At 39.8% G+C, this 23,761-nt stretch overlaps 2 protein-coding genes across 3 annotated transcripts in view; one reads left to right on the top strand and one right to left on the bottom strand.

Annotated features, from left to right (window-relative positions):
- Nucleotides 1–1,347, top strand: part of VRK2 (VRK serine/threonine kinase 2) — a 37,069-nt gene extending 35,722 nt beyond the window's left edge. The window contains exon 14 of one of the 2 annotated variants that reach the window (XM_071445453.1): nucleotides 818–1,347. In XM_071445453.1, the coding sequence (XP_071301554.1) occupies nucleotides 818–1,054 (237 nt within the window). In that variant the 3' untranslated portion in view covers nucleotides 1,055–1,347. The remainder of the gene's footprint in view (nucleotides 1–817) is intronic. The other variant, XM_071445539.1, reaches the window with a different exon arrangement.
- Nucleotides 493–22,118, bottom strand: FANCL (FA complementation group L). Its single transcript, XM_071445665.1, has 14 exons — nucleotides 21,989–22,118; nucleotides 20,154–20,212; nucleotides 19,116–19,176; nucleotides 18,299–18,355; nucleotides 16,577–16,674; nucleotides 12,995–13,091; nucleotides 10,239–10,307; nucleotides 4,681–4,831; nucleotides 2,990–3,073; nucleotides 2,839–2,884; nucleotides 2,670–2,751; nucleotides 1,798–1,914; nucleotides 1,446–1,517; nucleotides 493–1,146 (listed from the first exon to the last, which is right to left on the bottom strand). Exons 1-14 carry the CDS (start codon nucleotides 22,079–22,081, stop codon nucleotides 1,111–1,113), a joined length of 1,122 nt encoding a protein of 373 aa, XP_071301766.1. The 5' UTR covers nucleotides 22,082–22,118; the 3' UTR covers nucleotides 493–1,110.
- Between the last annotated feature and the right edge of the window lie 1,643 nt (nucleotides 22,119–23,761).

Genomic DNA, 23,761 nt, shown 5'->3' with positions numbered 1-23,761 from the left:
CCAATAGGATTAAACGTGCTGTTTCTATGTAGAACCATTCTGCATAGTAGGGGGGACTTTAAATGGGTGTCAGATAACATTTAAGCCATTCAAATGAGAAAGTGGAGAAGGAAGAAAGGGAGGATTCTCTTAGCTTCATTTTGCAAAATTCCTCTCATGTAATTCAGGAGCTTGGTAATGGAAAGCTCTGTAGGAAACCAGAGCTGTCCCTGGCACTAAGGGAAAGTTGAAAAGAGAGTCAAATCTTGGCTAAGTGAGAAGTGGGATTGTGGTGTTTGGGGATCCCTTTCAGAGGTGGAGGACAATGCTGGCCAAGGACAGCATTGCTGTCTGAGATGCATCTGAGATGTAGAACAGCCCTGGCACCCCTGGCCAGCCAGAACAAGCCCCACTGTACAAGTTTGTTCCTTGTGATGGGCAGAAGTTTGGCTTCACTGTGAAACGCAAAATTTACACAAATCAAACCAGCACTTTCACCCTTAAAAGCATGTCTTGAGTTTCCAGGATAAACCTTTATTACACAGGAGAGATTGAATATATTAAACGTTTTTAGGAACAAGTCAAAGATAAAGAAGAATTTCAGCTGTAGACTTCAATAGTAAATAGAGCTATGACTCTTCGGGAGGTGTTTAACCATGCCTTATGTTACACACTTACCATACAATATCCATGCAAGTGCAAATTGCAGAGGTAAGACTCTGTAAGGATTGTAATGCTTTCTCTAGGATAACTTAAGTACCTCAATGGCATCTCTGGTTTTTTGATTCACATCTCACTTCATATTAGCTTTATAATCACAGCTATTTTTCCCCTGCAGGAAGACACTGCAAGAGAGCTGCCACCATTTGGCCCCTACAGAATACTCTCAGAATTCCGAAAGAAACACAATCACCTTGTAGCTCCAGCTCCTGCAGCAGCATCCCAGCCTGGTGCTGACACCACTCCCTCTCTCTCTGCTGTGTTTAGGCTGGCATTTGCTGATCAAACCTACCCCTACACTGCAGCTGTTCTGGTGCTTCTGCTGCTCATTGTCCTGTCCTTGTATCTGCTTTGATGTTGCTCTTCCTGTGTCTTCAGTGGGAGTGCAGTGGTGCTCCTACTATGCAGCTTTTAGAGTTTCTTCATTGAAGATTTCAGTGTCAGGGGCTTGAAAAAGAAGTTTTTAAATAATCCTGTCAGTACATGTCTTGTACAGGCAAGTTCTCATCTGCACTCAATAGTTATGGAATCGCTGAACTATTTGTGTTGGCTTCTGTTATAAATGTTGAGATTCTTTTTGTTGTTTGTAACTGAACCTTTTGTTACGACATTTAAAAAGTATTAAATACATTGCAGCGTGGTCTTTAATTACCCTGGCATTAGTGTGGGGCTGTCTTTATACTGTTAAACACTGATGCATCTGCCTTTTCCACTCTAGTTCACTCCTACTCCTTGGCTTTCCTTACCTTATTACAATAGGGACATTCACCAAAGATGACATTAAAGCTCTGTCTGCTGGTAGGAAGGCCTTGTAGCCACTGCAACACAAGAAGTGGGTTAAAGTCACATTGGTTTCATCTCCAATTAAAGAAACATCTCTTAATTACCAGAGTTCAGCTGATGAACATCTGAAAGGGTGCATGCAAAGTCAGCCTGTGCTTCCCTTTCCCAGAGAGCTCTCATGTAGGAATTTGGGGGTGACAGGACACGTGACTGCCACAATGTTCCTCTTGCTTAATGCAGAATGTAAGTGGCCAGTGCTTGTTGTGCAGAAGGTGCCAGCCAGTTGATGCCAGTTTGTGCCCCTGGTCCCTTTACCTCATAGAGACAGGCCTGGTGGAAAGGCTGCCCACAGCGAGGATCGTCACACACGTGGTCGGGCGCGCTGCCCTCCAGCCGATAGGCGTAGCAGATCCCACAGTCCTTGGCAAAGTCCTGCAACACAACAGCACGGCTGTGGGGCAGGGCTGGGCTGCTCACACACAAACAGCTTCACCTGTGGTTTTGCTTTTGCGGTTTTTGTTGGCTAGAATTACCATTTTTTGCTTTTAAGATATACACGTTTATGCCACAATGGCTTAGAGTGACACTGGGTTCCGGGTGTGGAAGACTTGACTGGGTTCTATTTCATCCCTTACTGAATTACATCTCATTCAACAAGCGTTTTCATACTTTTGAGCACTTTTTGTTTATTAACTACTATGATGTGTCATTAGACACAGATCAGATCTTAATATAGAAGCTTCCTGAGTGAAAGCAAAGCTCGTAATCCAGAGTTAAAGTATTGTCAAAAATTAGTTCCCAGTTTGTTTGAAATGCACCAGTATTTGGATGGCCTCTTGTCCCCTCTAAGCAGTTCCACCTAATTAGAACTGAAGTCATCAACATCCATAACAGAATGTTTGGATTTTCCACATCTCATTAGCCACTGTGGAACATCCTCTTTTCCTTTTAATAGTGGAGCCTGTTATCAGTGCCCTCACTGCTATAAGGCCACAGGGAAGTGTGCACCTCTAATCAAAGGTTAACAAGCTCTGACAACTGTTGCTTGAAGTTCAGAAGTCCTTGTGACAATGAATTAATCCAATTACCTCTCAAAAGTCCCTGATTGTCCCTGGCTCTTAGAAAGTGACCATTTAAATGTGACTTATTCAGCAATAACGACTGGTCATTAACCAAAACCAACTTACACTTTTTTCCAACACAGCACGAGATGGAAAATCAATTCCTAGGAGCTCTCTCAAGTTCTGTAACAAACTGACTTCTGGATCCCTGTGGGTGGGAGAGGGGAGAGAAAAACCCACATGAGGAATGGCAACACCATTTGGGTTTCCAGCCTGCTTTACCAGGGCCACTCACCACAAGTGCATGTTGTTGTTGAGTTTAGTTCTCAGAGGGTTCACTTCTGCAAACAACAGACAGGAATGATGGCATCACCACAGTGAGCCTCCCTTGGTTTCAGGTGGAGATCTGAGTCCAGAGGAGAAACCAGTGGAATTTGCTGCCTTACCGTGACCTGCTCCAAGGAAGTAACACTCTGGAAGCATGTTTGGATGGCGAGGATCAACCTCTATGTTCACTGAGACATTGTTCCCTGAAAGGAGAAAGCAAGGCCATGGGGAAGCTTTGCAGTCAAGGATTTGAAAAAGGAACAATTTTTAAAGGCAGTTTTAAATTGGTTAACTCAGGCTGGGTTTCGATAGGAAAAATAATAACAAAGTTGGGAGGTACCCAAATGATTGCACAAAATATCAGTATATAGCAAATACTTACTTTTCCACAAAGTGTAATTAAAAGTAGCAACTGTTTAATTAAACCTGTCAGGCTTGTGTTTCTTTTAAACTTGGCTTAACCTTTACATTTATTCAGAAAGAAATATAATCAACCCAAGCTAGATGACAACATCTATCCAAAATCTTGGTGAAACTTTAAAGGTAGAGACATGTAACTTACTAATTCATTTTTATCTTTTCTAGTCAAAAAGAGAAACCCAAACCCAATATTAGCAGCAGAAGTCAGTCCCCTCCCCAGCAAATTCCAGGACTGAGACAACAACGCTGTATTTTTGAAACAGCAAATATTTGGCTTTACAAGACCCCCACCATCCCTGGAAGGGGATGTTCCTCAGAGGGAAGCAACTCCAAAACATCACAGCAGAGTCTCCTCTGAACAAGCCCAGGTAAAACCCAACCTTTTCTGTAATTAAAGCTGTGTTAAGCTTTCCATCCTGGAAGAGGTGGGAATGAATGAAATCAAAGTTCAGTGGTAGCTGAGGGTTCTCTGTGCCTGACGACAAAGGGCTCAAAGCCCTGTCCCTCCTCTGCTCAGCTGCTCTGAGGCACTTTTTGAGGCTTTTCTTCCCTTTTCCTTGGCCTGTAGCAAAGGGCAGCAGGATCAGGACAAAGGCCCCCTGACTGCACACAAAGTGGTGCCTGACCCACACCATTCCAGCCACTTGCTAAACTTTTCCTGTCCTTCCCTCCAGCTCCTTCCTCCCTGCCTCTACAGCTGTCAGGGACAACGTGGGTCCACTCTGTATTCTCACATTTCTACCATTTGCTATTGGTGATGTGGATTTTTATACTCATAAAATTCCTTTTCCTATGTATGTTAAGACCTTAAAATGCCAGACATCAGCATATAAACTGAGGTACATTTTACAACTGAGGTCCTGACAGGGAGGCCTCATTTCTTTTTTATTTCTATCCTTTCCCCTTGCCTCCTTTAACTCCCTTTTTCCCCTTGGGCTGCACTCTAATAATCCTTCCACTCCAGGACAGGATGAATGTAAAGTTTAAAACTCTGGAATTTGTGACTGAGGTAAGGGCTTCACCTAATCTGATTTTTTACAAATACTGATTTTTCACAAATACTGATTTTTCACAAATACTGATTTTTCTAAGGTTACCATGTAAGAGCTCAGCTGTTGACAGTTCCATGTTCATAATTCACAAATACACAACGTTTTCCTGCAGAAATTTTCATTTATCTGACACCAGAAAGTTGTAATGAATTTCCCAAACAGGATCAGCATTCTGTTATTTTTTTTAATATGCAAAAGAGGAGTTTGATCTTTGGTATTAAGTGCTGCCTTTCCTTTCCTAAACCCAAAGAAGCACCATCTGATGAGACAAGCAAAACAAAACATCTCCCTGAGTTTTAGTTCTCAAATCCACTGTATCCCTTTAAATCTTTTCCTACCTATTGCAATTCTTCTGGTTGTAGCGCTCCGTGTGGGATTTTCTGGCTCAAGCACCCATGTCTTCCCATCGATTTCATCAAGGGCATCCCAGAATTCCTTCAGGGATTCCAATGCTGCCAGGAACTGGTTGTAAATGTCCATTAAGGAGTTCTAAGAAAACAAGAAATTTAAACAGATTTCATTGACTTTCCACCAGCAGCCTGAGAGAATATTTAAAAACCAATTTATTCATTTAAGGAGTGTTGAAATCCATGTGTGTGTCCCAGTGTATTGTGATAGCAGAAAAACATGGAATATCACCTAACAACCTGATCACTATCTCAAAATTAAGCAGTATAAAAACAGGTGCTTAAGATCAGCTTTCAAACCCTGTAAATAAGGCATAAAAAGGAGAAACCATTTAATAAGCAGAGGATTACACATGGGGGATTTCAATATTTGAGAGTGGATTACACAGAATCAGAAATATCTTTCATTAGACAGGACAATATACAGGACAGCAACGCTCAAGAAATCTTTTGAAATTATCAGTGGGCAAAAAGAAATCACCATTTCCCCAGGAAAAGACTTCTCCAAGAAGAGAAAACATTTGGTGGTCAAGGGAATCCTTTGCAGGTGCAGATGCCCATCGAGGGACAGATTTCAGATATTCTGAGGTCCAAAAGAAAAAGCAAATTAAACATTCTGTTCTCAGACAGGTATTTTTCTATGAATTAAACAAAATACAGAAGGAACAGTTTCCTTTAATCTGTAGTGATTATATTCTCCCTTTCTCACCTGGACAAAGAGCAGCAAATTATCTGAGTGTTCTCAGATGAAGAAATAGAATTTTTCTACATAATAACTTTTTATATTTTGTGCCTGTGTATTTTAGAAGGAAACGGCGTAGCTTGGAAATAAAATGCTACATTTTTTCCTGCTGTTGTTAAATTATATTAAAGTAGGAAAGCACCTAAGCAGAGAAGTGTGAATTCTGCCAATCTCAAAATGTAACGCTTATTATCTTTAAAAGCATTTTGTTACTTTTATAATACCTGAAGTGATATAATAGTGTCAGTCACTTAACCACATCTTAGAGTATAGTATCTTCATCTTAAGTACTATTATTTCCAGTATTTTAATAATTTTCACACAGTCCTGAAATGTGATCTTTTGTGCTCTGATGACACTTAAATTAATAGCATAATTTTCTGGTACTTGCAACAGTTGCTTTCCATTTTGATTTTTTACATTTTTCTATATCACATACAGATAAATCCTCTAATAATCATTTTTATCTTTATCTTCCGGGAATTCAAAGGGTTTCACTAGAAAAAAGAAACATCAAGGGATTATAACCCACAGATAAGTTTTAAAATCCAATTAATTTTAATACTAATTGTAATTTTTCAATGATGTTCCTTAAAAAGGTAGTTAAATCTTTTTTTTTCCTACACTGTTCATTTGATCTTATTTGCATGCTTCACTGATGTTGCCAGCTGTCTCCTGCTCTATACATAAATGTATCTATAGCTATTTAAATACATCACCTGCTTGTCATGCAAACCATGAAAACTCCAAGATTCCTTTTTATTTGATTAACCAACTAATTTTTGGTCGCTGCCCAGCACTTTTAGAACAGCCTGAGATCCTGCTTTTCTTTGGTCTAAATTACACCAGGACCATTGTTAATAACGTCAAACAGCACAACTCTGTTTCCTGGTCCCCCTTGTACAAACGAATTAGAATTTGTGTGAAATATGTCAAAATTCCTTGGAAAACAAGACATTCCTCATTCAGGCTGTCAGTGCTGCTCACCCTCGCTGTAAAAGCACTCACAAAGCCAAACTGGTTCCTCCATCCTCCATAAACACACTGGCTTTGATGGGTCCCAGGAACTGTGACCCCAATGTCACCTCTGTTATCAGATCCATGGATCCCACATCCATTCCCACCACTGACTTTGTCCAGGATGTGAAAATCAGATACCCTGGACCTCCCTGTCTGCAAGGAGAACACACCTTCTCTTTTACCAGGAAAGTATCATGAGATTTCTCAACCTCTTTATTTCCATTTCTATCCTCTGCACTCTCATCTCCCCCTCATCACCAGGACCTCCTCATGCCAGTTCCTTTCTTCTTCAATTCAAACCTTCTCCCAAGCCCACCCTTACTGCCCATACACCATTCCCTCCAATCAAAGGCATAAGAAAAAATGGGAATAAAATCTCCCTCTACTCTTGGTTCTTATTTCTAGAGCCACAGAGGCTGGGAAGAAAAAAGACAAAATCTCGAGTCTTTGCCTGCCAAAAAACCAATGAAGCCTTTCAGGAACTCCTAAGAAGTGCTGTAACCTATATGGCTGTTCTGCCAAATTTCAAGCATCTGCTCCAAATCCTGGATGAACTAAATAGTAGTCAAATGGTAGTAAAAAAAGTTCCAATTAAGATAAATACGGAACAACTGATTGCAAATTATTTTTCAAAAACAGATAAAAATGTAATCTTTATTCTGAGATTTTTTGGCTAAAATTCTTCCTAACACAAAATTTGTTTATCCAAAATCAAAACAACTGCAAAGCCCCCTAATAAGAAAGGTGAAATAGCCTAAACTATAGGTACCATTACCTTCTTGCCCTTCATGAATTAATAAATAAAACACAATTTAATAAAGCAAACAGTCATTAAATGGAAAAGGGACCACCTAAAGAATTTATGATTCCTTAGATTTGTTTGGAAACACTTTCTCATCAACAGCAGTTTAACAATTTCCCCTCTCCTTAACAGAAATCAAGCCAAGACACAAGCCTGAAATCTTTATAAAGTGTCTTGTCAACCATCTCCATTTTCTGCATTTACAGCTGGTGCCTGTGAAGTTCCTTTGCCAAGAAAAAGCACAATTACGATGCTTTTTATTGTGTTTTCATCTAAATAACCCAAGAATAATCTCATTCCCAGCACTCCACCTTCTGCACCTTGCATTCCCGTTTCCTTGCTGGCTGCTGCATGACCTCATTAGTCATTAATTTCCACTCCCATGACCTTCATGTAGCCAGCCAGGTGGGCAGTGGTCAGCCTGGAAACCTCACCCTGACATGAGACACCCTGAATCTGCAGAACTGCACTTCCAGCGTGTGCGAAAACTGGAGACAGCACATTTGTCTGGTTCTTTAGAAAAAGGCTATAACAGAAATAAGTAGATGTTCTTGCACTTGTCATTGAGAAGCACTCTGCATTTATTTGGCACTTAGAGCAGGAGCAGCAGCAGCAGCATTGCCCTTGGTGCTGATTTCTTACTACTCTAAAACGTCTCCTCTGAGCCAGAATCCACTGGCTGTTGCTGCTCATGCTGTGAGACACCTGCACTGGCTACTGGGCTTGTCATGACGCACAAAACCCCACCATCTTCAGCTTGACATTGTGCAAGTTATAATTATTCATCCAAATGAATATGTCAGAGCAGCAGCAGCAGACCTCTCATCAGAGCAAAAGAAAAATACATCAAAACATTATCAACCCAGCAGGAAGACAGGGACCATAAGGAAAATTACCCATTTTTAATATGGATGCCATAAAGCCATGTCTATTATTATACGGAAGGGAAAAAAAAAAAAAAGAAGAAAAAAAAAAGCCAACAACCCCTCAAGTTTAAAATCCATGAGCCTGAAATAGGCAGCAGCACACACAGGGGGTGGGAAAGAAAAATCAATTACCTGCAATCTATTTATATTTTCTTTCATAGGAGTTTATATTCTAATAGTGCCATTGCACCAATTTAGTTAAGCCTTGTCAATTTATACTTTAAAGGTGTAATAATAAAAGTTTAAGACCAATTGGTACCAAAACACCACATTATTTCACTAGAGCAGAGGTGTAGCCTGTTCTTTTTCCCTTTTAGGAACCAAAATTTTCCTGCACTTGAGTGCCTGCTGAATTCTGCTGCCAGTGGTGTTGCAGCATTATCTAAGCTTAACCCATATTTTATCACGGTGTGAGGGCTGCTTGCCACAGTGATTCCCACACATTTGGAAAATAAACACAATTTACACAATTACCAAAGCCATTTGTCCCCACAAGTGTTGGGTTCATGTCACCCCCACACAAAAGGTCAATTTGCAAAAGCTGCTGTACAGCTGAAGCATTTCTGTCCGCTGGTATTTGGTTCAGGAGTAGAGCAGGCTCTCTGCAGCTGGAATTAGCGTCTCATGATTCCAGAACAGGCTCTTCCCTTACACACAAACACCTTTTGTTCATGTTTTAAAGTAGTCCCCAGGTAATTCTAACTGGAAGAAGGTTTTTTAAGCATCAGACTGTTGTATTTTTAACAGAGGATTTTTCCTTGGCTGTAGTGCCAGTATCAGTATATCCACCCCCATTTTCAACTTGTCAAAGGCTGCTCCATGTCAGGTTTTTCCAGAACATTTTATTAAAACACGAGTCCGTCTTTAAAATTACTAACAGTAAACACAGAGAAGCAGTCACTGTCAGGGATGTTTGAAATGTTGTTAATTTGAGGCAACATAAATTGCAAGGCTGTAAAATTAATAAAACACTGTTGAAAATATATATTAAGTTTGAGGTTAAAAACAGCACTTGAAATCCTGGCCAGAGTGTAGGGACTCCAGTAAAATTCAAGGGAAAAACATTTATTTAAACTGCTCCAAACCATATCAGAGAATCAAAACCTAAAATTACATAAATAAATAAATACATTTTTCATTTGCAGTGGTTGATCCTTGCAGTTATTTCCTCTCAATATTAGTGGGTCTGAGGTGACACACAGAACCCTGAGCTCTGCAGAAAAATTATATGCCCAGCTTAAATTCATCCTGCTGCAACCTCCCAGCCATGTTCCTATGTAAGTTTTATTTATTGCTGGGTAGAAACCCTTGTGAGAGTTAAAATTATCAGATACAATTATTTATGTAAAAACTATTTTCCCAATTTAAATGAAATATCAATTATTTTCTACATATAATTCAAATTAACTTGTATCTGAGTGGTCACATTTAAATTCATTTAATAAAGCACACATGCACCATTCAGGAAGAAAGGTACATGAAATAATGTGAAACACTTACAAAAGACTGTGGTTTTTCATAGCAGCAATATCAGTTAAACTACGAAATTAGAATTTCATTAAATACTTTCCTATATTGATTATAACTGGAAAAGTTTTATTAAGTTATGAAAACTCTATAGGAAAACCAACTCCTTTTTTCAATGTCTGTCAACTTCAGAGGGTGTTTCTTTTCTAGAAGACAATAATTTTTTCTACATTTCACTTCCTTTTCACTTTCCCACCATAATTCCTAGAGAATTTTCTGTCATATGAACAGCTTAAAAAAACCCCAACCAGTACACACAACATGCAAGATACATCTCATGGCAAGAAAGATATTTAAGGTACTATGATAAGGAATATGGAATGCAGTGCTATTCCATTTTCATGAGCATGTACAGAAATAAAATGCACACAGGGAGAAAAGCTGGAGTTAAAAACCAAAGCCAACCCCTTGTTACCACCCCTCCATTGCATATGTATTTTTATTTTAAAAAGCTGCCTAGTCCAGCAGTTACCTGTGGCATCCAGGAAACAGCAAATGGAACAGGAAAATCCACAAGGCAATCTGGTGGTTCTGTGGGATACTGAGGGAGGGAAAGAAAATAGAGTTTGGGATTTTTTTTCGTTAGTGATTTAAAGTCAGACTGATACTCAGCTGCCAAATTTGATAACAAAATACGAGCACTTCAAGCATCTTGAGAACTTGGCTCTGAGAGGAAACAGTATGTAAAGCATTTTCAGGAATAGTTATGAATGTTAATTATCATTTAAAGAAGAAAGCTACATGTAAATGTTTTATACATCAGTATTTAGTAAAGGCAGGAGAATCCCAATTTTCTGTGTTCAGTGGTCACAAAGGAACATTAAAGAAACCTTAAGAAATAAAACATGAAATATTTTTTAAAATTTCTTCTCAATTATACATACTAGAAACCAAAGCTTAAAAATCAAACAACCCTTCCATGAGTCAAGAACTAATTTTCATTTAAGCTGAACTATTTGTTCTGAATGGTAACATTTTGTTTTTTAAAACTGAAAGTAATGCAGAGTACTTAACTATTTAAAAAGACATGAGTGAACATAGATCCAAAATAATAAAAAACCCTCAATCCAAATTAAGATATAACAATAAGAAAAAATTTTAAAAGGCTGTATTAAAAAAAAACCAAAAAAAAAATCAAAACAAACTACAAAAGGTTTGATAACTCCATGACAGCTTATTACAGTTACAATCAAATGTGTGTGTCAGAAATCATCCTACCTTTCTTAGGCCAATTTAAGCAATTATTAAATACAATATTTATATTGGTTTTCTGAGCATGCAGCTAACTTTATCTAGAGAAAGCATTTTCATAGCCCTTGCCAGATCATTCAGATAATTACCAAAGTGTCTCAATTACTGCACATCAGGCAAATCCTTCCAGTGGCCTATTTGAAGCCTTGGGGTCTGAAATGCTCCTGCACTGATCTTAATCAAAGAAACAGCATAACAGAAATAAACACACTTTTATTAAAGCATGTTATCAAAAGAAATGCCTTCCCAAAAAAGACTTCAGCCAAATCTTCTCAAATGTAGTGTCTGTGTGTATGAAGGCAAATCAAATCCCCAGGTCACCAAAACAGTATTTCACACACAGATTTTGTCTGGCAAGTTTAAATGCCAGATATGGTTTAAAAAGGACAAGCAATTGATCCTTCATCATCAAAAACACTTGAAAACAAAATGAAAAAAATGAAAACAAAAAGAAAAAGGATGATTACTTATTAAAACAGACAAGCCTGATAATCTAATCTTTTTGTTCTATACATCTTTAGTTGTTAGATGGTGTTTTTTCTGCCATGAGGAGTATTCAGCTATTTTATTACTATCACATGAGGAGTATTCAGCTATTTTATTACTATCAAAAAACCCCACAAGCTTGTACAAGGACAGAAAATGGGAATCTCCATTCCTTCAGGACACTGCTAAGTTAAGGCTGACCAGAACCAGCCAATGCACCAGTGCCAGTTTGACCATGGCAGCTGCTTGGGAAAAATTAATATTGCACTGTAATTTTTTCTGCATTTTTATACTTTCAAACAGTTAAAATACTTTACTTCTGTTGTCCTAAGAGCAAAAAAGCCTTAGGGCAACAGGTTGCACCAAATTTCTAGTGTCACACAAAGCATATTTATCCCTTATAAACAACAAAACCTGGTTCCTCTCCTTGCACATTAAATAGCCCATAATTGTACTTCCAGATGGATTTTTTCAACAGTGAAATTTTTTCAACAGATTTTTTCAACAATTTAATAATGGCCTGACTAGCAAATTAATTATGGACTCATTACTCTCTGCATGTAGGACAGTTTTACTCTTTCTAAAAATCCACTTCAGCAACACTCACTCCCAAACAGTATTTTTCCCCTACAAAGGTAAAGCTTGTTCATGTAATGTAAGACTAAAAAACTTTAAAAAAACCTCCTGGTTTGTAAAGGAATACAGGATGCCTGTGAGGGTAGATTTCATCCTGTAATACCATGTCCCTTCCTCATGCTTTCAAGATTAAAACTTGAGAGGATGGACCACAGATAGTCCCAAACAACAACATCCAGACACTTTTAGATCCCTTTTTCCCCTGGACTGATTTTCTGAAGACAACAGTTATTGCCAGGCAATTGCCACCACACAGCCTGGATATTCACAGTCTCTGGTGGGAGATTTATGCCTTGAAATAAGACATTCTATGAAGAAATGTTGTAATTTGAGTTCAGTGATAAGTACCAGGAAGAATTAAATTTTTTCTGTTTCTGCAAATGCCATGGGTTTGATTTGCAAGTACTGTCAAAATGAGACATTTATTTAGACTAAAAAGAAATAATTTTTCTGACTGACTTCAGTTTTTCATAAATCTTTACATCTCTGACTTTAACAGCAAGACTTGTTAATAACTAACCCAACATCCTCTAATTCTTGTTCTGTGCACAGTCTCTGGATGGAGTGATAATGAAGGAAAGTCTCCCAGATGGCTTTGTCAGTAATCCAGTAAAATGAGTACAATATCAAAGTGTTTTTCATGTAATGCACAGATGCATCTTACAGATAACCATAATCCAATATTAATTTTAAATATAGTTAGCCTGAAAACTCATGAAAAAAAAATTAACTGACCTATTACTTTGCAGAACAGACACACCAGCAAGCAAACCAACCCTCTAAAATCCCAATGAATTAAGAAAAATCGATATATTTCAAGGAAGCCTCAAGATATTTTGCCCCACATCAATTTACCTTCGCATTTAACTTGAGAGTGATGAGATGCTGCCGACCACAAGAATCTTCAGCTTTTAACTTGACCGTGCTCAGCCCAGTGTCCACATAGGCCACTCTGGAAGAGAGAAGAAAACTCTCAGAGCCCTGCAGTTTGCTACACCCTGATTAGTCTGTTACAAATATTAATCAGAAGGAGACCTATATGCCAAGCATTTCTGCTGCTGCAGATTTACTGCTGTTAATACACCAGGCTAGTGCTTAATGCAGCCATATATCTCAGGGTTATTTACAGTGTGTGTCAGGGCTCACGCTGTGGTCAGTGAGCACCGTGTTGCAGTTTTCCATCAGCGGAACCTTTGACACACACAGCATGTTCCTGTCAGCCTCTACTTATGTACACATTAAACTTCCTGTCAAATCTTTGATCCATTTCTGCAGTTTCTTACTCTATGAGATTTTTATGCTCTTGATTTGCTTTTCTCTCCAATGAAGTTCTCTTTTATTATCAATACTATTACTGTGGGAAATTCAGTGCATATTGGTTCATATTCCAAATTTGATTTTCTGCAGAAAATAGTACCTGAACAGGTACAAAATGAGTTATTTATGATGATTTGCCTTCATTTCATGACAGTTTTACACTGTATTCATGCACCCTAGCAAGCAGAAAGTACATACTAAATGTGAAAAAGTTTTAAAACTTCTGACTCTTTGCTTAAGATGTCACTGGTTCATGTCTCCCACCACAATGAAGATGGATACAATTGTAAAATATATTGTTCTCTACAGGTGGATTCTGCTTAGTAGTGTCAACAATTGCCAAAAAGGTTCAAACCTCCCCATATATTTACCAGTAAAATGGGCATGTGGATATTTTGGCATTTTTACTATGTCATTCCTGTGTAAAGATAAAAAGCAGTCCAAGATAATTGCACAACTTATCACCCAGACTGATGGAAAGGCCTAGCAGAGTTCAGAGAGAGCATCTGCTTGCTGGCCTAAGCAACATTTATTTTTTTTAAACCACTACATACTAGAAAAAGTCACATGGTTCTCTCAAGTGAAGCTGGCAACAGAGTTGTAGAGGCTTGTGGAAGAAAAAGCAGATGTACACTAAAGGGTTGCACATCCCTAGGAAGGAAGTGAAAAGAAGAAAATTGTCTATATAAAAGAAATAGCCTCAATAGGAGGGAACTGAAAAATACTCATGGAAAAAGCAGTAGTGGTAGTAAGAAGGGAGAGAGAGATTATTTCATATTTCATGCTGATTAATGCAATATTAAAGAGACCTGAAGATTTCTGGGAGTAGTTCTCCACAACAGCTGAAAGAAAAGACAAGTCTTGATAAAAGTGTAATTCAACTGGAACCAGTTAAACTTGATATACTTTCAAAGAATTAGAGGATTCTTCCTCAAACTGGGGGGAAAAACATCATTATTCCTGCTTTGTTCCAACTTTACCTCAAAAGTGCATCAGAGTTTTATAAAGATGAGAAACCACCTCTATACCACCCCTCCATGTGCTGCTTCCTGGGCTGGGGGATTCCTAAAGCAGCAGCTAAGGCCCAGCATGGAAACTGCAGTGAAAAATGCAGCAGTGTCCACACCAAAGCACAACTGCTGCCTGCAGCACTGTGCTGCAAAGAGCCACAGCAAAGGAAAACATAAATTAAAGGGATGCTACCAAGGTGTCTGGGATTTTACCTGTTCTGACATTCATCTTGTTTGGACCACTTCAACCTTGATTTATAAGAAAAGTATGGATTCTTTTAGTTTAAAGTCACATTTTTTGTATAACCATATAAGGATAGGTGATATTTCACTTATACAGACTTTTATTCCTCTGTAGGCTGTGTCATTTTATCACAGAAAAAAAAAATTAAAAAGGAATAAAAAATAATCAGCATAAAGATGGAAAGCCTCAGGTAAATCTCTGAAGTTCAGCATGACACACAAATGACTGAGAGCACAGGACCAGGCAGGATTCCCTGGAAATGCAGAAGGCAAGAGCAGAAGATGTATGAAATTGTATGAAATAAATGGGAAAGTATCATGCATAAGAGCTTTGAGATAACATGGACTTAAAAGATACTGGAAAACTTTTTGAATCCCCATGAGTACTATAAGAGTCCTACAGGTCCTATAGCTGATAGTTTGCCTTCCAGGACACTGTCACTGCCAGCTTGATTAAGGGGAAGTATTAGAAAAGCCTTTCCTGTAACTTTACTCCTGCAGTAAAATCTCTCTCTCCCCAACCCAAATCTTTCAATTTCTCAGTTGGCTTTGGGTGCAGTCAGCTCCCAGCATGACCCAAAACTTGCCAGGAATGAGTAAATCTGGGGTACACAAGCAGCAAGGGTTTTCCCTAAGAAAAATCCTTAAATAAAGCTCAAAGTGTGAGCAGTGATTGCTCCTCACTGGCAGCACCAAACACAGGCAGCTCTGGGGAAAGATCATTGCAGGATGTTCTTAACTGCCATGCAAATAAAGCATCACCCACAACTCAAAATCAGCCTCAGTTAAGAGGCTTCCTTAGAGAGTCACTTCAGTGCTAAAAGCACTCTGAAATCAAAGGTGTGATTTGCTAATGGAGCTCACATGGCCTGTCCAGGTTATTCTCCTTCCAAGTCAGAGTAAACCTGATGTGATTCCCTATGTGCAGCATAGTCCTTTGATCATTGACTGACTTCCCCAACCCTTCTTCAAGATTTTGGGTGTTTTTTTTGTTTCATTGGTGTTTTGGCTTTTTATCTATTTTGGGAGAGCAAACATAATTGAAAATATACTTCCCACGTGTTTAAGAAATTTTACCTAATATTCTCAGACTTGAGTGTGTGAAATGTGAGTATGGCACAATTACATATCAACAATTGCAACCACTGACAAAAGCTTCAGCTGATTTCTCAAGGGTGTTTTAAATCTTTAAACAAAAGTGGGCCTTGAAATACCCACTTAGTGTTAATCACATGTTGTTTATCTATATAGAAATCAGGTGGGAAAACTCCAAACTGTTCTTACACCTAAGGCTTCTTTGTTCCATTTAGCACAAGATACACCTGTTAAAGTTTTGGGTTGAGAGCCTTTCACATTCTCCCCTCCACTCATGAATTTTTTGGGTAGTTACCTTTCTGTGGAATAAATAATAAATTTCTCTAAGAATATCCTTGTGCTGAACAAGCAGGTTCTTTAAAAATTATTATGTTAATTCTAAAAAAAGTATGAAATGCTTTTATGAAAGCATAAAGGTAAATGACGATCACCCACAATCTATAGGGTTAGTCACAACCAGCTGTACAAAATAGGGAAAAAGAGAACTATAAATATTAACATTACATATGTTTAATATACCAGTAGTTTACAGGTCAAAGAAGAAATTATTTTTTAGTAGTGTATCACCTTTCAGCTCAGTTATTTGAGACAGAAAATATGCCTAGTCTTGATACAGGTTTGTTGGGTGTTTTTAATTTAAAAACAAAGCAAAATCAGTTTCTGAATAGGGTAAATGAACAGAACAAGTACATTTGATATGTTCAGCTCACAAATACAAAAGAGCAACAGATATTCTAAAGATGATGTTTGTTAAGAACTAAAATAATCATACCTATTCCAGCCCAGTATTTCTAGATCTCTGACAAGACAGGAGTAGTATTCTGGAGGCCTTGGGATGTGCAGGTCTTGTGTGTTCTTTAAAGCAATTTCCTGTTTAAAAGAACATTAAAAACATCATTAAGAGCAATTTCAATATTTTTGCATCTATTTAGCCATGTGATTTTTGCAATTCATTTGGAAATATTAAGCTTATGTAAAATTAACTGTACACTGCATTTGTTTTGTTATAGCCTCCAGCTAAAGCAGACAAAGAAGCTGTTTGGTAAATTACTTCAGATACTGGTAATGAAAACATCTGCAATTTAAAAAAACCCCACAGATGTTGACAACGGAGTCTTCAGATGCAAATATCAAATGTGTTTCTTTTTCAGCTAATAAATCTGAAGTTAAGCATCTTGACTGAAAGAACATTTCAAAGGAAGGTTCTATTAAGCCCACAGCTGTCTCCTGGGCTCCACTGCCACAAAAGAAAACATATCTATGATATTCCCCATATTTTTAATATTTATACATATATATATCTATATATATAAATAAACTTTATATAGCAATCAAAAAACAAAATCAGTTTCTCAGTTTTAACATCACAGGATCCCTTGGAGTAAGCTTTGGTACAGACACTCATCAAGAATGTAGTAATGTTTCAAAAAGAACTTTTTATCAAAAAGTTAATGTTACTGTGAAAAAGAAGCCCTAACCATGTGTTTCAGTTGTGCTGTGCTACTTGTTCTTTAAAAGTGCATTTGAGCTAAAACTATGCTTACAGAACACATACATTTATGACATTTAGAATAAAACTATTAATAATTTCAAATAAAATAAATTTAAATGAAAATATAATCTATAAGACAAGTTTAACAATCATTCCTGCCCAGGTCTCCTACACCATTGTCAGTGGTTTCATTTTCTGCAGTGAGAATCACTATTTTGCTATTTTGAATGAATTACACTTTCACAGCATTTTCATTTTCTGAGTGCTTGTGTATGTAGGCAAATAGATTGGAATAACTACTGTAAAGCATTCCAAACCAGAGATTCTTATTTAGGCCTATTCCAAGCATAGCAGAGCAGCAGTGTAATGCTAGGAGGAATTTCTGCTGTGGTTTTGAAGAATGCTTCCTGTGTTTTATTCCCAAAGTAAAGTAGGTTGGATGAAGCATTCATCAGCAAGAATGCTCACAGAATAATGTTTTACTAATTGATAAGAATTCTCAGTTACATGTTGATTAAAGGTTTGCTACTCTTCAACCCCAGACCTGCAAAACTTTTTTAGAAGAAGAATAAACAGCAGCCTCTGAAATATTAGGGGGAAAAAAAAGCTTTCTGCATTTATTTGTCAAATTGTTAGTCAGGTGAAAGCACCTTCAGCAATCCACTGCCTGTAGAGCCCATTGTATAATTACAAGCCTGCTTTACCATCTAGACAATAACAGGAATTCCAAGAAAATCACTGCAAAGAGGATGACTCTCCACTGAGATCCCTTGCTGGGATTTTAAATCTTTTCCAACTTCCAAAGAATACAGTCACTTAAAATCCTAAAGGATATTTATACAGCTATTACATGAACAGCATATATACAAAATCACCTCTTCTTAATAAATAATAATTTAAAAAAAGCTATATATCTATGGAACAGTAATCTGTAAAACCCTGAAAGTGAAACCCAAAGCTCTAAGAGCATCCCATGTCCCACACACATATTCTGCCACTCACCAAAACAGTTTTCAGCTCCATCATAAAGCTGACAAGATCTGGGCAGCTGTGCAGCCTCTGGAGGAAAGAGAGGATTAGTTATTTTCTGCAACTTCTGGTGGTTCAGCCCAACTGTTTTTCTGGTATTGTCAAACCAAACATAAAAAAAAAAAAAAAAACAAGTGCATTCCACATGTTTAAATTTTCCAATTACAGAAGAGAAGCTCCAGGAAACTTTACTGAGAATGAACCATCCCCTGGCAGCACTCACTTATGTATTTACTGAGATACAGTGTCTCAAGCAGCACCTGTGACAAAGGCTCCTCCTTGGAAACAAAGTATTCCTTGGGACTCCAAGGGTTCTGTATCCTCACTCCAAAGCTTCCTTTGGATACTGGGATGTAATTTAGATCCCAAGAATGAAATGAGTCTATTAATAATTAATGTGAATTCTCTCCTTTGCATTGTGAACAGCTTGTAAAAAAGTAAATACATTAAAAAAAAACAACCCAAAATCTGTTCTAATTGAGAGAGTAAAGAAAAATTCCAGTAAAATGTCATAAGTCATTTATTTAAAATTGTTATAGCCTGATCTCAAAAAAAAGAATAAAAGTTGAATAAAAATAAATATTTACTAAATTCCATCCATTTCTCATTATATTTACTTGTAAATCCTCAGACATTTAAAAATAAATCTTGGCTCTAGAGTGAAAGGAAGATTCTTTAATCCTTTTAGAACAGGCGTGCAAGCACAAGATGTCACAGAATCATTACAAACAAAGATTTAAGACTGTTTAATAATAACAACATTTAAAGAAGTGGTTTTAAACTTGTATACCTGCTTTAAAATGTGCCGGTAGCCGTGCAGGATCCTCTTCAGATGCCAGCTGCACTCTATCCTGGACAAACAGAGTTTGTACACATTTCAAACTCACAGTACATGATTTTTCAAAGAGAGCAGAAAGCCTTCTAACAACAGCTTTTCTTGGAAAAAAACAAAGGAAGGAAACAATACTTTAAAACTCTGTTCAAAGTTACTTAAAACTTCCAAATGTCACTATGCCAAAGCCCATTAAAAATTAAGCATCAACCTGCAAAAGCCCATTCTGTGCTGAAAACAACAACATCATTCTTGTAAGCGAGTGTAACTTCATAAAATACACTAATATTTAAAAGTGATAACCAGAAAATGTCAAAGTTACCTGTAATGCAGTTTTAATTACCCAGCCTAGAATGTAATAAAGCTATGGAATGCCACATCTGCTCCCACTTTGGAGCGGGCTGGCCCAGGCAGAGCTATGGAATACAAAGTTAAAGCTCATCCATGTACATGGATTAGCCTCTTTCACCCACTTCCCACAGACTGCTGGGATAAACACAGAAATAAGAACAGGGCTTTTAAAGTAAGTTGGGTCATACCAATTAATAGAAACAGCAAACAGAAAATGAAGTTAAAAAGCTCTGTTAACCATCATTGCTTAAATTGCTTACATAATTACTTAAATTTACAACTTTGCACTGAATTTGCTGTTTCCCAAATGGTGACATAGAAATGATGTATAAATACAAATTATATAAAAAATATAATTTTTCCCAAGTATATTGCTTCATATATGTAAATACAACCAATTAATTACAACATGTTTCAAAGTTAATTAACAACAAAATATTTTGATATAGGCAATGCTTATTGTCAGCATTTATTAACACTGATGCTGTGCAATTTTGTTGAAAGGTTAAGCTGAAACCAGTGAGAATTAATTAATAACACTGATATTGGAAAAAAGAATAACTCATTTTCATATCCATTATTGCTTTTATCAAAATTAACTTTGTTACATCACACTTAGAAATTGCTACCATAAAAGTCTCTTACCTGGCATTTTTCAATTGCAAATCCACTGGTAGCAGTATCCTGATGTGGAAGTTTCTACCCTTGAAAAGAAGTATTTAGTTAATAAGAAGGTCAGAAAAGAAAAATATTAGACACTTGTGGGAATGATTCCCCATCAGATCAGCTACTAAGAAAGAAAATGTGTCTTTTCTGTCTTTCAGGAATATTATTCAGAATCTCTTTCCTTAGGGATAAAAAGCAGTATGAGTGACAGGTACAAATAATGTTGATTTTAATTCTGAAGCTGAAGTACTCTTGACCTTTAATTCACAATATTCAGTAAAAACTCTTCAGTACATCACATTTCATAAAGCAAACATAACGCCTTTCAGGAGAAAAAATAATAATAATAAACCTTATCCAAATCTGGACAAGACAAAAACATATAATTTAATCCAAAACATGCTACTGTACATGGAAGTTTGTCTTCAACTCCAGTAAGACAAAACAGATGCTTATCATAAAAGCAGCTACATTAAAAAGAACCTTGGGCACTGATCCACAGCATATTTCAGCAGAGTTTTACAAACTGTAAACAAAAGCAGCCCCAAGTACATAAATTTAATTTTTTTCCTTGTTAGCGCAATCCACATGAGGCAGCTTCTAAATACCCCCTACTTGTATTTTCAGTCCTTATTGAGGTTCTCCTTCTACTTTCTTAATAAAACTGAAATAAAGTCGGTGAAGCCTCGAAGCAAAGGGGGCAGATAACTGATCTTAAAACTTTTATTCCAGACCCTACCCCAGCTCAGGACACCTTGAAGTTGGGAGTACTGGGCTCCCAGCACAAGCAAGGCATGGACATACTGGAGTGAATCCAGGGAGGAGCTCTGAAGGTGACCAAGAGCTCAAAGCATCTCTCATGCCTGCAGAGCCTGAGGGAGCTTGGACTATTTAGCCTGGAGAAAAGAGAGATCATGGAGGACTACAGAAGGTACAGCCAGATCTGAGTGACACACACTGACGGGTGACAGAAATACAGGAAATATCACCTAAACGGAATGAAAAAAAATCTTAAATAGTTAAGGGGGGATCAGAAACTGGAACAAGCCATCTAAGAGGTTGCACACTCTTGGTCGGAGATATTCCCAACCCGGCTGCAAATGGTCTAAAGCAACTCCTTAAGGCAGAGGACCTCCTGAGGTTCCTTTCAATCTCAATGTCAGCTACATTTCTGACAATGCTAGTGGACACAGCCCACGTCTTTTGCCATCTACTTAGAGGAATAAAGCCCCACATTATTTCTACATTAAGGTGCACCCGTTCAGAGCTCGGTGTATGTGGCATTTTAAGGAGCCACAGCTGCAGTGTCAGTGAAGGCAAAGCCGGGCTCCTCACGCTGCCTCAGGCGCTGTTCTGCCCCCTGCGCCGCGCTTTCCACATCCTGAAGGAGGATGCAGCCGCTTCAGCTGAAGCCTCAAAAGTAAATGAAAAGAAAACACCCACCATCAGCCATTTATGTCAACTTTTACCACAGGCCATGAACGCGGGCACATTCAGCCTCGCCCCAAAACCACTTTTGTCAGCACAACTAACCCAACTAACAACTAACTTCCCTAACAGGAAGCTGTTCCCTGGGCAAACCCGCGGGACGGCGGCGGGAAACGGCACTCCCCAATTCACATTCCCGGCGAGCTCAGCCAGGAACCCCGGCAGGGCTGAACCCCTCAGAGCCGGCAAGGCGGGAAGCGCTTCCCCGTCAGAGCCAGGCGCGGCACGGCGGGAACTCTCCCTCCCCAGACCCGGCAGGGCTGGAAGCACCCCCCCTCCACCTCGGACTAAGGTCCGCTGGCCAAGCGGCGCCCGGGCCGCGGTACCTGGGCCGTGACAAAGCCCTCGTAGGCGGTGCCGTGGCGGTCCTGCGGCAGCAGCAGCGGGCATTGCCGCAGCAGAGCCCGCGCCCCCGCCATGCTCCCGCCCGGCGCCGCCGCCGTTCGAACGGGAGGCCCCGCCCCTGCCCGCGGGCGGCGCACGCGCCTGAGGGGAAGGGAGGGAGGGAGAGGCGGGCGCGTGAGGGGCGGCGCGCGACGGCGAGGCGGGCGCGCACCTGAGGACAGGCGCGTGCCGCTGAGGGGAGCGCGCCTAAGGGGAGCAGCACACCTGAGGGGACGAGCGCACCTGAAAGGAGAGCACACGAGGAGAGGAGCACACCTGAGGGGGGAGTACACCTGAGAGGAGGGTTGTGTAGCTGAGGGGAGGACAGCTGAGGAGGGGGGAGCGTACCTGAGGGGTGAGGTGCGTGTCACTGAGGGGAGCGCACCTGAGGGGGAGCACACCTGAGGTGAGGGTGTGTGGCTGAGGGAAGCACACCTGAGAAGGGGGGAGCGCACCTGAGAGGAGGGTTGTGTCGCTGAGGGGAGTACACCTGAGGAGGGGGGCGCACACCTGAGGTGAGGGTTATGCTGTTGAGGGGAGTACCACCTGAGGGGGAGGAACACACCTGAGGGGAGAAGCGCACCTGAGAGGAGAGGAGCACACCTGAGGGGGAGTACACCTGAGAGGAGGGTTGTGTCGCTGAGGAGCACAGCTGAGCGAACCTGAGGGGAACGCACCTGAGGGGGAGCACGCCTGAGGTGAGGGATGTGCCGCTGAGGGGAGTACACCTGAGGGGTGAAAGCGCACCTGAGGGGGAGTACACCTGAGAGGAGGGTTGTGTCGCTGAGTGGAACGCACCTGAATAGGGGAAGCGCACCTGGGAAAAGCACACCTGAGGTGAGGGTTGTGCGGCTGAGGGGAGTACACCTGAGGTGAGGGAAGCTCGCCTGAGGGGGGAGCACACCTAAGGGGAGGAACGCACTCGAGGGGTGAGGTTCGTGCCACTGAGGGGAGCGCACCTGTGGAGAGGCGAACACCCGAGGGGAGAAGCGCACCGCGCTGAGGGCTGAACACCCTCAGGGGAGGCGCGCGCGTCCCGAAGGCGGGAAACCCTGAGGGAGAGTCCCCGCGGCTTCCAGAGAACCCCGAGGAGCAGCTTCCAGAATCCCGAGGAGCAGCCCTGTTTTCTCCCACAGCAAGGAGGGAGCGTCTTTTCCAGAGTGCCGAAGGAGCACGACTTCCCTAGAGCAGAGCCGGGGTTTCCTCGCTATTTAGTACATCCTGAGGGGACTGGATTAAGTAAGGATTAGCTGTTAAGTAAGGATTAATATTAAGTAAGGGCCATAGTAGTCAGCTGACTGTGTCATGGAGATTTTCGTGCCACCCAGGGCAAGGGGTTACTTGATTTATGCATTCTGTTTTAGGGGTCAACATTTCCTACCATAACACTTACTTTTAGGGTCATGATAGCTCTCCTGCCCTCTCACACAGGTACTGGGATAAAAACCTTCCTCTTTTCTGGGTGGGTTGCTGTGAGGATCTGGCAGCCACAGTATGTGGGAAAGCCTGAGGAGAAAAACTTAAAACTTTGGGGTTTTTTGCATGTGTTTTGGAAGGCATTGAAACTTTGCACATCACTGAGGCTGAGCATCATGCAAGTCAATTTCCACCCAAATAGGCATGTTTAAGAAAGAAAACACTGCTTTTTGCCTAATTAGATATATTTGAGGAAGAAAATTTTGTTTTATTAAGAGATAGGTGACTTACCACAGTCA

The sequence above is a fragment of the Agelaius tricolor genome, unplaced genomic scaffold, assembly GCF_023055355.1.
Source record: "Agelaius tricolor isolate 1412-34295 unplaced genomic scaffold, bAgeTri1.0.p SCAF_1, whole genome shotgun sequence".
Classification (NCBI taxonomy): Eukaryota; Metazoa; Chordata; class Aves; order Passeriformes; family Icteridae; genus Agelaius; species Agelaius tricolor.
The sequence above is the reverse complement of the archived record's forward strand: the minus strand, read 5'-3'. Positions and strand labels throughout refer to the sequence as shown.